Source organism: Pagrus pagrus, assembly GCF_965226575.1.
Source record: "Pagrus pagrus genome assembly, chromosome: 3".
NCBI lineage: Eukaryota > Metazoa > Chordata > Actinopteri > Spariformes > Sparidae > Pagrus > Pagrus pagrus.
In genome coordinates, this window is record NC_140187.1 from 27,495,938 (window position 1) to 27,510,510 (window position 14,573).

General features: G+C 39.9%; 1 protein-coding gene across 6 annotated transcripts; it reads left to right on the forward strand.

Moving 5' to 3' along the window:
* The first annotated feature begins 601 nt into the window (after window positions 1-601).
* On the forward strand, window positions 602-12,431 carry mbd1b (methyl-CpG binding domain protein 1b). Of its 6 annotated transcripts, none has more exons than XM_084349503.1 (17): window positions 602-706; window positions 1,328-1,953; window positions 2,337-2,477; window positions 3,200-3,341; window positions 3,430-3,719; window positions 3,826-3,908; window positions 4,042-4,085; window positions 5,008-5,148; window positions 5,242-5,328; window positions 5,473-5,493; window positions 5,823-5,915; window positions 7,164-7,325; window positions 7,423-7,599; window positions 7,765-7,845; window positions 7,929-8,006; window positions 9,703-9,792; window positions 9,893-12,431. In XM_084349503.1, exons 2-17 carry the CDS (start codon window positions 1,544-1,546, stop codon window positions 10,364-10,366), a joined length of 2,514 nt encoding a protein of 837 aa, XP_084205629.1. In that variant the 5' UTR covers window positions 602-706; window positions 1,328-1,543; the 3' UTR covers window positions 10,367-12,431. The 6 variants fall into 6 exon arrangements, with proteins under 6 accessions (XP_084205629.1, XP_084205633.1, XP_084205632.1 ...); XM_084349507.1 differs by having other exon boundaries at window positions 7,444-7,599; XM_084349506.1 differs by having other exon boundaries at window positions 5,242-5,319.
* Window positions 12,432-14,573: the final 2,142 nt, after the last annotated feature.

Here is a 14,573-nt window from a genome sequence, read left to right on the forward strand (position 1 = left end):
AACAATGTTTGTAAGGCTGCCAATGTTAAAGTCACGCATAGACGACTCTACCCGGTCCTGTGCGCTCACTATTCTTTCTAATGACCCGTGAAGGCATCATAGTTAAATGACAAAGATGAAGCGTATAATCAAAGAGGATGAAGGCGGGATGAGAGAAGTCGCTCCATTCCGTCTCCACGTCCTCATCCTCATCACATCCAAACACATTATAACTTGTACAAGTTTTACTTTTCTATGCAGTCCGCTGTGTCTCATTCTGCTTTTCTCTGCTGGGAGAACATAAGTATGAAAGGAGTAATATGTGGACTATTGAAATGTCTCATAAACAACAAATAAAATCATGTGGGGGCTTTTATGGAAGCATGGCTAACTGATAAATTATAATTCCACAGTCACTTAAACTTAAACTTGTTTTAAAAAAAACAATTGAGTAATTGTATTTGCTAATGGAGAGTATGTTGTGTACTACAGCACTATTACAGCTGAAATGCTGGTCGTCCTTTCTGTAGGCGGCGTCGCAGTCCACATCCATGGACTGGACAGATTTGCATTTTGGTGTCTCGCCTTCCTTTGTCCCGCCACTGTTTCCGTTAGTGCTAGTTGCATGGTAGCTAGCAAACATACGTCAGCTCCAGCTTACCTCGAAAAGTGTTTTGTTGACTGTTGTGAACAGAGTGTCAAGCATCTGGGAAATATAAGCCTAAAGGTGTGTGTGCGTGCGTGTATTGTTGGCCCGCCTATAGGGCAAACATTTGTAAACTGGTAGCGATACACAGCTCTCAACTATCAGCATAAGGCATAGAGACCATGGAGGTACGCTAACTATAGCTAAAGGTTGCTAACGTTACTTACGTTTTCGGTTCCAGTGTTTTTAACACCAGCAAACCTAACGTACGTGGCCTTAACATCGCACTACGTAGGCCTTTGTGGTATGTCGCAAAACTACGTATTAAAAAATACTCGGTGCCAATATCAGAGCATCTGAGCATATCCAGCAGTTGGTTAGCAAGTGTCGCTAACGTGTTTGCCGGCTAAGTATTTGCTACATCTCAGTGCTAGCTAATTTACTATGGATAAGCTGCAACCTTAGCTAGCTTTATATTTATGGAAGCTAACTACCAACGTTCACGAAATTGTGACACACATACAGCCTGTATAGTTATATTGAAATGGTGTGCTAACTGTGCGTTAATGTCTGCTCGTTAAGACTACAAAACAGCTTAGTAGTAACATAACCAGCGAGCTAGGTTAACTGTGTGTGCTGTAACAGTTACTGGATATATGGCGTGTTTAATCACTATTTATAAACAACTTATTCTTTTTCCAGGTTACCGGTCTGTCATGTTAAACTGAGCAGCTGTCAACCCTCCTGACAGTCAGTCCATACACCTGCCTCAGACCTGTGCACCAAGGTCAAGTGGCTCCATCCACGGACAGTTTGAGAATGCACCACTTTAATGGGATGTAAGATCAGCTGTAGAGGATATCTTATTTGTCTCCAGGAAAACACTTTGGACTGTTTGCGACCTAAACAGGTGCATCAATGAACGAAGAGACTCCTGAAGAACCTCCCAAGAGCCCGGTCCCTGGCAGTGAATCTGTGGAAGAAGATGTAGGACAAAGCACAGAGAAGAAGAGCAGCGAGGCGGAAAACACCTCTCAGACAGCACCAGCTCATGAGCCCATGGCTTCCCCAGACAGCCTCGATACAGAGGAAAACCCCAGCTCAGATCCAGTAAAGGAAAATGAGAAAGAGATCAAGGAGGAGGAGAAGGACGACATTAAGGTCACTGCTGGTGAGCCTCCTGTTGACTGGTTTGAGCCTCTTGAGGAGGATGATGACGATGCCGATAGTGTTAGTAGGAACGATGCAGAGGAAGAAAGCCTGGCAGGAGAAAGCGAGAGGAGTGAGAGCGTGCCAGGCAGTGAGAAGACCTTCAAAAAGATTTATCAGTAAGTTGAATAATGTTGTTTTACTCCAGTTGTGCAAGCACAAGAGCCACAGCATTATCATCACCATCATGGAGCTGGCAGTGGTGATGCAAATGTGTAAAGATGACATACTACTTTTCTGACTGAGATTAACAGGAAAGTATATTTAATTAAAGGGAACGTTACAAAATAATGTACACTATATATACTTCATTTATTAACGTCTGTCTCAAAGGTTGAATAGTAATATTCAGAGGAACTTCTATGTTCCCTCAATCTATTGAAAGAAACACAACATAACTTTGCATATTAACATTGTTTTGGCATCTTGTGCAGGCTTTTTTATCCCATGTGTTATAAATGTTTCTTGCATGTCTGATTCCCATCTCCACTCTTAAATTTAGGCTTAATGCTCCCCGCCGGAAGCGATCACATCCTGATGAAGGATGGGTCGAGTGGCCAATACTTGGAGAGGGGTGGAAACGCAAAGAAGTCGTTCGGCGCTCAGGTTCCAGCATTGGACAGAAGGATGTATATTACTTGGGGTAAATACTTTCTATTATAAATTTAAACAGTTCAAATGGACAGCTGTTTTTCAATTTAATACATTTGATAATTTCTTTAAGTACTTGTGCTGATATTTATACTCCACCTCCACTGCTTTCACCTTTGTAAGCATTTATAGTGGTCACACAACTTGTTGTGCATTAGGGCTCGGCAATAAAGCAAAAACAACCAATATCAGAATAACGTTTCATATTTATAACTAATGATAAATTGATGACGATAACAAATTTCACAGCCTGAACAGAACTGAAGTTTCTCACCAGAGCTGCAACAGTCAGCCAATGATTCGATTCATTTTGATAACTATGATAACTATTTGAAGACATCATTTTGGGGAAAAAAGTTTTTAAGATTTTATATACTTAATGATTTCTTGATTAATTGTAAAAATAATGAGCACAGCTAATGATTGACTGATGAATTGCTGTCCTAATTTTGTGCTTTTTTCTTCTATATGTTTATATTCTGAATGCCTTTTGTTTCTGAACTGATTTAAAACCTTTTCCCCCACATTTTATAGATTAAACAGTTGACTATTTATAAAGAAAAAAATAATGAGCAGTTAAATCAATAAGAAAAATAATTATAAGTTCAGCCCTAATACATTCTGTGACTGTATGACAATAGGAATTGTAGTTTTTTTGTGCTTGGCCTCCAACTCTTTGCAGTTGTAATTGTTTTGTTTGATTTTCCTTTGCAGTCCGCGGGGGGATCGAGTGAGAAGCCGAGTTGAACTGGTTTCAGTGCTGGAGGGATTTCTTGACTTGTCAACATTTGATTACAAGACAGGAAAGTTCTACGAAGGTGTAGTACCACCCACAAGAGCTCGAAACAGAGTGAAGGTATTGGCCTCTTTTAGCATTTAACACTTAAGACATTAGAGATGTGTATGTCTTAAGTTAATTTTTTCTTCACTTTCAAATCCATTAGAGAAAGATCCGGGAGCGTTCTTCTTCAGAGTCCAGCTGGGTGGAAAGAGGAGAGGGGGCTGACACACCAGACTCCCACCACAGGCTCACCCCCAGTCAGGTGCCCAAAAACCTCAGCTACAACCAGACAAGTTTCTCCTCAAATAGTACGACGGGAACCTCAAACCAAGCTCCTCGCAATGAGGAACGATCTTCGGAAGTTAGAATTAAACTTCCTCCTCCCTCGTTATATTCCAAACCGATCCCGATCCCTTCCATAAATGGAGACGTTATGACGGAGGACAATACTCTGTGAGCTCCTTATTACTTCAGTTCATACTTCAAGACTTAATCTTATTATAACTGCTGGTGTAATTAACAAGACAAATGTACTGAGCTTCATCATGTTTCTCTGCAGGTTCTGTGCCAAATGTGGCATTTCCTTCATAGGCACATGGTATGACAAACAAAGGAAGAGGCCCTGCTGTCCCGGCTGTTGGGGTATGTCACTTTAGGAGTGTGTAATGTCATAATTGTGGGGTAAACATAGTGTTAGATATAGGACAACATCATGGAATTGACTGAGGTGCGGTAAAAGTGACGACCTATGTTTGTTTTATTTTTCTTATTACAGCGGCATCAAAGACGAAAGAGCATCCGATGATTCGTTTCAGAAAGGTAAAGCATTATCTTACAACGGGCTGTTTGAATGGACTGAGATATTTTAGCTACACTAGCTACCTTAACCTTTAAGGTAAAGTCCACCCCCAATCAAAATACTTTTCCCTTTATCTGTAGTGCCATTTATCCATCTAGATTGTTTTGGTGTGTTACTGAGTTTTAGAGATGAAGGGAACTAGGTGGCACTTGGCTTGAGATGAGAAGTCATGACCAAAATAGTCCACAGATCTTGTTGCTTTCACGTAGGATTTAAGGATTTACAGTATATTAATATAGTAATTTACAGTAGGATTCAATTTATAAACTTGGTTACTCATACCAAAACAATCTGGATGAATAAAAAGCACTACAGGTAAGGGGGGGGGGGGGGATGTCTTTTTGATTTTGGGGTGAAATGTCCCTTTAAGCATATTTTCCAATAAAAACAGTATTTGAACAATGGATGGACATTATTTCAGTTTTCAATATAAGTGATCACTTTTTACAGTGTGAAACTTTTTAATTAACTTTAAAGAAAAGGTGAAATTTGGGGCGCAGAGGCTCAGCTGGTAGAGCGCGCGACCCACACACAGAGGCTGTGTCCTCGCTGCAGCAGCTCAGGGTTCCAGCCCGACCTGCAGCCCCTGCATGTCATCCCCCTTCTCTCTCCTCCCATTTCCTGTCATATCTCAGGCTGTCCTATCAAATAAAGCCATGAAAGGCCCAAAAAAATAGAAAAGAAAGGGGGGGAATACAGAAAAAAGAAAGAAAAGGTGAAAATTATGAAAATATTTTTCAACAGTGAGAAGTCACTTTATCTATACTGTATGTGTTTCAATAATTATTCTGATGAAAGTGTAAAATGTATAAAAACAATACTAAAGTGCATATTGATGAATTAACAAACCTGCTTTTCTTTTCTTGTTCGTGGCACCTGTAGTGGATTCCTTGTGGACAGTGTGTGGGATGCCACAACAATGTAAACTGTGGGCTGTGTGCCAACTGCAAGCACGGCCTGCAGAGCCCAGAGTCCCGGAAACGCATATGCCGGAAACGGAAATGCATATGTCCCATTCGCAAGGTAAGTTGATGAACAGTTATTGCTTATTTTGATGCTTATTGTTGTGACCTTAAATTTGCATTCATTTTCATTTTTTCCTGTATGTTCCCCCAGGGCCCTGGAAGTGCAGGCTACATGCCACCGACACCTTATAATGACATTCCTGACACATTTGATGACCTTAGTTTCCAGGTAATAAAGGTTTGTACAGTCAAATTCACAGTTTATGTTTACTGTGCCTGCTGGAGGCGCTTTGCTCTGAGCTTTTTCGATTTGTTGAAATTGTGTCTTTGTTCTGTGGCAAATTTGGCACAATGTTCTAACAACAACTGTTTTGTTTTTCAGAGTGAAGTTACAGAATCACAGGTAACTTTTGTAAAATGCAAGCAAATTATGTTTATTAAAGGGGCTCTGTGCAACTTCTGTGTTGTGCTGGAAGCTGGTTGTTGATGTTAGTGGACTCCATTTCTAAACTAGCATTAAAACAAATCCACAGGCTTGTATAATCAAGCGAGAGACGGGGAAGGTCTCATTATTTACGTTTCCTTCCAATCTGCTCACATAAGGCCAATAAAAAAGTGATTAATACATGTTAGTTGATACAAACTGGTACATAAAGCCCCTTTAATAATACTCCATATGATTGCTTTTATCTGCTTTTTCCTACTCTCACTGATGACGTTTTATTCACACAGCACCTGAGCCTCAAAAGCAGTGACACAGAGAACTTCTCCGTCAATGTGGACGTCGATGATGAGGATGACTTGTCAACCGACGACGATGATGATGTGAGTTTTTTCTTAACCCACTCTCCTACAGACAGGACGACATGATCACCTCAAGTGATACAAAATTAACCAAAATCTGTTTTGTAACAGTGGCTCAGCCCTTAAAGGCCTGAGGTAGTGGCAAGTGAAAGCAGGCATAGTTCTTCTTCATAGAGAATCGCTTCAAGTCATAGACGGTACAAATTGGAGTGAAATCTGTTGTGCAGTGGGCAGCCACTGTGCGGCGCCCAGGGACCAACACTCAGACCAGTGCCTCAGTCAGGGGCACTGACAAGAAAATTGACCTAACATGCATGTTTTTGATGTTGGGTGAAACTAGAGCACACAGAGGAAACCCATGCAAACACAGGGAGTACATGCAAACTCCACAAAGAGGCCCTGCCCTGAACTGAAATTGAACCCCTGGTTAGCTTGAATTCATGTTAGTTGCTGTGTTACCCCAGCAGTAACTATTCATGTCAGGGAAACAATGATCATAGAGATTCACAAACCACGTCTGCAATATTTTTTCATGTTTGTATGCTCAGTACATTTGTTAGAATAGGGCTCATTGTACACTTTTTTTTTTAACATTAACCCACATTGACTGTTCACAGCAATGCCAAACGGGGTGAGGTCTGTGGGTTTTGACAGCGTTTATATATGAGTAATTGTTTTTGGAAGGGTTACTAGTTGTACATTCACTAAGAAAAGTTTGCATCCAAATGTAGCCCAAATTTTAAGGGAATTTCCAGAAATTCGGTACAAAATAATGCAATTGAACGCGTGTTTGTGGTTTAAAAGAGTCATTCACACCTCAAATGATAGAAAACCACTTCGAAAATGTGATTTAATAAGGGATTTCTTGTTTGCATGTATTAATGTGAGGAGAGCGTCAGTGGAGCTGATACATGCTTTGTGTACGTTATGATTTATTCAATGATTTGATTTATTCCATTGCACCTAGTCACATCCTCACGCTATCTTTCTAATGTTTTTACTCAGGTTTTTCATGCAAATTCAAAATATGTATAAAAACAGGTAGATGGATTTAGGATGAGTTACTGTCATGGAAAAAAACGCACACATCACTTTTCAAAGGTGTAGAAGGTTTTGAGTTGAAGTAATCAGACACATTTTGATAAAAATGCCCCGTCCTCTTCCTATGTAATTGACAAAATTATAAAAGTATAATTGCTGCTCATTTTTTGACCTGTTACATAATGCCTTTATATTTGTGCTAAGATTTCTTATTGTTCTTGTTTTCAGTGGCATAAGAAGCGGAAGCGGAGATCATGTGGTGAATGTAAAGCCTGTCTCTGCAGGAAAGACTGCGGCACATGTGATTTCTGTATAGACAAACCCAAATTTGGAGGCAGCAACAAGAAAAGGCAGAAATGTCGACTACGGCAGTGTCAGAGACAGGCAATGGTTGGACCCTATCAAGTTTGAGTGAATTAATTGTCTGTTGCATTGATGATGTAACGGTGCAGTTTTTAAAAAAATGTTCTCTGCTTACATTTGGCAGAGACATTTGCTGCCTTTCCAGATGGGACAAGGTGACTTCGGGCCAGATGGCCAAATTCTTCCGGGCAGGCCTAGACCTCACTACACATACAGTCGGAAGTCAAACTTCAAGAAAAACAGAGCGTCGGCATTAGGCTTGGACTTCACTGACAATGAAGATGATGACAGTAACTTACCAGTGAGTTCCCTGTGCCTTTAATGTTCAAGCCTTTTATTGTTTCTTTTTGCTTGTAGTGGTTGTTTTTTGAAGATTGTTGCAAAAAAAAAAGTCAACACATTAGCATTAAAAGGTTCAGGAAGAATGAGTGGTTTCTTCTTACCTTTCTTATGTTCCACTGTTAAGATGAGTTGGATCTCTGAATCTGCCAGTGTTAGCAAACACTCCTACGAATTGAGTTTGAGAAACCATCAATCATCTATGCAGGTTAGAATAGATTATTGTCTGCATGTTTCTGTCACTCAACACTCTCAACAAACTGATGTCAATGTGCTTTTGTCTTTCAACAGTTTAATCATTTGGATTTCGGACAGAGGAATGGATTGCCTGACAGAGTCCCTCACATCGGCAACCACAACTCTGAACTGGTAAATTTACATTCTTCTTTTTTTAATGTTTTTCTAATAATGCACATTTTTTCTTCATCAGGTGAAATGTATTGCATTCTGTAGATAGTTGTAGTCTTCTGGCTGATGGTGTACGAATCCTTGCTGCCCTATGCTAAACAGCACTGATCATGTGTCATCACAGCCTCCTGTTTACACCTTCCCTCACAAACGCTCCTGGCGCCTTGTCCATTTCCTTCTGTGTATCTGTTATCATGCTGTTCTGTGGCCTGTGGCTCAGTGTGATGAATCCAGGCCTGGCTCCAGCTCTGTTTGACCAGTTTTTTTGCCAGTCCATAGTAATGGAATACATATGTCTAATTGTTCCACTTAATGAATCCTTTTGCTAAGGGTGTGCATATGTTGATTCGTGTTGTCTTGTCTCAAGTTTGGGTGGTCTTTTCCTCTGTTATCTTGTCCATACGACAGTACGGAGGACATAGACGGGCATAGAGGGAATGAGTATATTGACAGAAAACATGAAGAGGGAAAGAGAGAGGCATATGACATGCAACAAAGGCGGAGGGAATGGGGATGAAATTGAAATGGGGATGTTGCAATTATAGGATACATGCCTTAACCACTTGGCACTGAGTCCCTCCCAATAGTTAATTTGATCTCCTTATAAAGGATGCATATCACTGCCAAGTTGTTTGCTCTGTGTCCTCATCACCCCTCTCTTCTTGGCCGTCCTTCAGTCTGTTCTTGTGGTCACTTGAAAAACATCTGATGCTTTGTGACCCATCATCAGTGCTGTAGCTCTCAGTTACTGTGTTTCTTGAGCTCTGCCTAATTAAATAGAAGTAGGAAAAATGGAGATTTTCGTATTTGACCCCTTAGCAGTTAGTTTTTCCTTTCATTTCCCCTTAAGTATAAACAAGTCATTTGTATTCCACATTGTGTTTCATCAAAGCTATACTGCATGTTTACGCAGACTGCTTTTTGTTATGGCTGCACCATTACATCTAATAGAAATGCCCTGTAGGTTACGGTAGATGCCTATTGCAAAACCTTTATACACGTTTTGCCAGATATATGTGGCATCTTTGGAGACTTTTCACTGGAATTTATAATACAGTTCTCCATTGTGAACAGTGTTTACTTATACAGCTTTAATTTGCAATTTCTGACCCACAGGCGCTTCATTGGGGTTTAAGAGTTAAGTGGTGTTTGCCACATGTCGCACTGCTTCTTGCAAAGGCAAAACTATTAATGTTGTTTAGTAAAGTGTGCAGGAGGAGGCCTCATAATCCTGGCTCTATTGCATTTACTGATACTGGACGAATTTCCTGTTTTTAGTATTTTCGTCACGTAGAATGTCTCAAACGCTGATGAGGTAGAAATGTAGACACTCTTAGTTTGGTGATCTTGCTTGTTGCTGGCAAAACGTGTAAAGCATCTTGATCTTCTCTACTCTTCTAACACCCCAATGGCTGCTGAGATGTCGAGCTTTATAAACAGACAGATAATGATGATTTGGCACATTGTCCATGATCGAATCCAAACAATAGATACAATCATCACATTGCAAACTCATTTTTTTTAAAGCTGATCTGATGCACCTAAAATTCAGTTTCAGTTAAGTGTTGGTTTGAAATGATTTGTATGACAGATGAGTTTTTACTGTCAGTAGTTATAGTCAATAGTTGAGCTCATGAAATCACCCTTGTCAATCCAGGACCAGCTAAGCAGATGGGATGCAGAGAGATCACACTCAAAGTATGTTGATGATGATGACGATGACGAAGATGAAGATGAGTTGCCCATGGTAAGTTTCGGGCTGAGACTATTCATAGTAGATTTCTAAATAACCACAGATGATGCAAACCTTTGTTGTGTATTTATTCTCATTCTGTTGCTCCCTGCAGATCACACAGATCTTCAGTTTGGCTGATAACCCGGCTAGCAGCAGTGTCGACGTAGAAAACCAGCTGATGAAGCTGTTACACTCTTTGCGCTCCTCGGTACTGCCAATCCTTTGGTATGCCATAATGGTGGAGGGACCACAGCTGCAGCTCATCCAATGTTCTAAACAGTCCACCATGTCTGACACCATTGTGCTGATCGACCCGGGCTTCTGCTATCAGGTCACCGTCCAGAAGCAGCCGCTGCTCCCCACCCATTCGCTATACGACATGTACCCAGGGCGCCTGACCTCAGTGACCGAAGTGGTCAATCTGCTTTTGGGCCTGGAGAAGTACGTTATGTGCCAGGGACTGCCACCCAAACAGCCATCATCTAATAAAGACCCAGTCATACTGGCGCGGGCATCAACGTGTGATTTCTTGGTAAAGAGGAAAGTGAGCATCTGTGTTAACTGCAGAGCACTAAGAGGACTTTAACGCCAACAGAGACAGAAGCCCACTGGTTCTATGGTGCAACTTTGTGCCATTTTCTTGCTTTTGTTTCTGTTGTTCTTTTGGTATAACACATATGACAATTTACAGATTTACCTCTGGACTGCAAAAGTATGATTTAAATATCTAAATCACCAAAGGCATTCCAGGAGCTGTGACATTATAATCCAGGCGTGTTCCTTCTAAGATGTTTTCTGTTACGTTGGTTTAGGGCTGGTCTTCATGACTGTTACGTCAGATTTTGGGCAGTGTGATGGGTAGAGCCCACTGTGTGGTTATTGTGCTTTTAGTTGATTCACACTTTTACTTGAGGAATCTTTAACCCTCACCCACTCAACCTTATTTCACTTTTTGTGGTCGTTTAACCCCAAGCTTTGCCTCTGTTCCCAAAAATGAAAGTGAAATTGTTAGCTCTTAACCCTCTTAACCCCCTAAAGCAGCAATTTTGGGCATGGTGTCAACAATGTTGTCATGCTATCTGTTTATTATGTTCCAAATTGGAGGTAACCAGCAGACTGATGGTTTATGGTCAAATTTAAAAAAGTGTTTTTTTTTTATGTTCACTCATTTCAATTTAGCAACAATTCTGAGATTTTTTTTTGTAGAATACTGACACTAACGTTATGTTAAAACCTCGAAACAAGCAGTATGTGCAGTTAAAGTAATTGTAAAAGGAGACTGTGAAACATGCTAGACTCTGATGTCATTAGACAGATCAGTGTACTTTTAAAATAATAATAAAAGAAAAAACAAAGAGCAAAAGGGGAAAACAAATCTCCACAGATACAAACAATTGAGTGAGTCACACAGCGTTGAATAGAGAACACTTGTGTTACTGAACAGCACTGGTGGAGTAGGATTCTAGATCATCTTCAGGGCGTGGAGCTCAAAGGTCAGTCTTGATGACCCTCATGGCTCCATGGCTCATGTGGCAGACGGTGTTGAGACTGTTTCTTTAACAGTTGCAGCTGCATGTCAGAGAAGCAATGCTGCTATTAAAACCTCAAGGCATCTGAGGTTGTGATTGTCATGTGGGAGACTGAAATCAAGTTAAATAATGTTCTTTAGTCAAATGGGTTTAAAAACAACAATGCTATTGTCTGGACATCAGATCTCTCTGACATTTATTGCAAGAATAAATACCACCATTTAATATTGACTCGACAGGAGTTATGCAGTCGTTACGTTTGTGTCATATATTTGTACTAATTTAAATCAATTTGATCTTTTTCGCAGATAACATCTACTCAGACGCAATGTTTTAAAAATAGCATTAAAATGGGGGGGATGCTTTTTTTTTTTTTAAGCACTGTAATTACAATGCAGTAAAGCTGTTCTGTTGTCACATTTAACAACAAATTAACATTTTACAATTAACAAACATGTAATTGTTTGGTGCTTAGCAAACGCTCCTCTCTGAGACAATAGCACTTTTAGTAGAAGAATCTTTCCTCATTCAGCATCATTTCTGGCTGCATGAGATGGTTTTGTACTTTAGAGGACGTATGCTGGTTTCGGCAGATTCAAAACCAGAAATATGCTGAAATGTAACAATACTGAGATCAGAGTATGTCACTTCTTTATGCTTGTAGGATCAAGTAAGGTCCTCAAATGAAACTGGTAGAGGTGGTGAACTTTGTTAGGTCAATACAAAGTGTGTTAAACCACACCCTCACATTTCGCCTGATAAAATTGGTTTGAATTGGTATTTGTTGTATTTCAAACCTTTTGAATGACTTTTGGAAATTGTATAATAATTGATTTTTTTCTCCCGTCCGCCGCTTCATTGGGATATTTATGGAGTAAATGAATAACTTTAACAATGTGAGCATTTTTGCATTAACATGTATCAGATTTATTTTGTTATCTTCATTTTCCTCAAGTAATTGTGCAGATGTTGAAATGTTTGGGATCTGTTTATTATTCTTTAAAAAGTTATTGTTATTAAGTCTTTGAATTAAAACATTTAAAGAAGTGAAACAAAGGTTTTCCATATTTCCTGTCTGTGTGTTTTTCTGAAGGCAGCGTGCAAATAAACTTTGATCGCTGACTTGCTTTTAATATTTATCAAATCTACCTGATGGACTCACTACATCTGATACACATTAGGAGAAGAACTAAGTGTGAGCTGACTCAGAAAGAAGATGTGAAAGCCCAATAATTTATATTCAGTGACAGCGGTTCATATTATCCACTACTTCATGTTTATAAGGAGCTATTTAATCCTTGTTTGTCGGGCTGCATGACGTGATGGGACAACAGTAAACTGAGCCAGATACTGTTTCACTGACTGTCAGAGTGGTTTACTTGTTGGCTGAGTTATTGGTTTTAATATAAAGCATTGTTTCTGTGGGAACCACAGCTAGTGCCTTTAAATTAAGCCTGAGCTGTATTTTATATTGCATAAGAGACTTTGATCTGTGGTCCACTAATGTCTGTATGTTTGAGGTGAAGCATCTCTGATGCCCACAGAAACTAGTTTAATTGATTTACAGTAGCCAAGCTTGTTATGTAGGCATGTAAACATTTGGTATGCTTGTGTTCCTGTAAACCAGGGCTGTGCAAACTTTTTCCCTTGGAGGGCCAAACTAAAACGTAATGGTGGGCCATGGCCAAAAGCAAACACCTTTTGTATTGTATTGTATTGTTGAGACTCACTGGCATCCAATGTTTCCTTTCAGCGTAACTCCACCCATTTCACACATTAAAGTGTGTGAACAGGTCTTGGGGAGAACTTCTGCATATGTGGAAAAGTAATATAAAGCCTTTTATGTCTCCAGCAGAGGCTGCATGTAATCTTGCTGAATGGCATTGTGGGTAATGTAGTTGCCAGGTTCTGAAAAAAGTCACACTGGTCAGACATTGCACTCCTGTAAGACTGTTGGTCTCATTATGGACAGTTTAAAAACACATGGTCAAGATCAATACAGAAGAACCAGAGATATCGCCTTTTTATTCCATGCATTCTTCTCTCTTTTCAAAACCTGGTGCCTACATTACCCACAATACAATTTAGCTACATAGTGACATCACTGGAGGCAGTTTATCAGATTACATGCAGCTTCCTCTGGAGCTACTTTTGTCACACATGCAGTCGTACTGCTCAAGACCTGTAAACACAGATTGTGTGAAAGTGGTGGAGTTACCCTTTAACTGCCAGACTTCCTGTTCAAAGTGTCACTGCCCATTGTGCTCAGATTATGAAAAATAATAATTAGGATTAGTTAGGAACCCACATAGTTAAAGCTGCTGATAGTGGTATATACAGTATATATATATATTTTGTAATCCATCAGTAATCACAGTGTTTGGTCAGTAACCGACATCTCTCCTCCACCTGCTCATGCAGTAACAGAGAAAATAAATTATCTGGTATCCCTGCCAATTTTATCCAATCAGGACAGAGAATTCGATGAAGAGGTTCTGCCTGCTCTGATGACAGGCAGAGAGCAGGATCCTCCTGTTCTGGTACCGACACCAGCAATGGTGGAACAGGTAAAGCCATCAATTCTAGTTTGCTAAAACGACAACAATGCTTACAGCAGCTTGAAACACCTTTTATACCTCACAGAAAATAAAGCTAAAAAACCTGAAATTTATTAAAATAAATATTTATATTTTTTTCCCTAGAGATATCTGGTGGGCCACAGTGAACCTTATGCTGATCAACATAGGCCCCAAGCCCCCAAGAAGAGTGCATGGCTTTGAAGACAGTTTATGTAGTGGCCAAACTATAGATACATTACAGATTTTAATGTAATGGCCTCGGTTGGCCTGCGGGCCTCACTTTGGGGAGCCATGCTTTAACTAAAGGAAAGAATCAAATCCAACCTACGAACATTTTAAAATGTCATAACGCACTAAAATTATGTTTGTGATGCATTTTCCGTGGTTTGAACTAAACAGTGTTTGAAAAAGGCTTACAGGCTAGTGTGTCGGCAACGTATTCATGGGTAAGAGAGAGTTGTAATAAAGTAGTTTAGAAATGTGTAGACATTTTTTAATCCCAGTAGAATTTCTTCATCACTTACTTACTACTTAAAAAATATATTAATTTAATTTTCTTTTGGCTACCTGTATCGACAACCCACAACATGCCAGCGTTAGCATGCTGGCTATGGCACTATGTTGGTTTTGATATCTCAGCTTTGTTTTTTTTTTACACATATGAGGGTTTTCATGACAGGATAAG

Coding starts and splice junctions, on each gene's coding strand:
- mbd1b (XM_084349503.1), top strand. CDS start 1,544: ATGAACGAAGAGACTCCTGAAGAACCTCCCAAGAGCCCGGTCCCTGGC. Junction 2,478..3,199: donor AAGGATGTATATTACTTGGG/GTAAATACTTTC, acceptor TTTCCTTTGCAG/TCCGCGGGGGGATCGAGTGA. Junction 3,342..3,429: donor GAGCTCGAAACAGAGTGAAG/GTATTGGCCTCT, acceptor CAAATCCATTAG/AGAAAGATCCGGGAGCGTTC.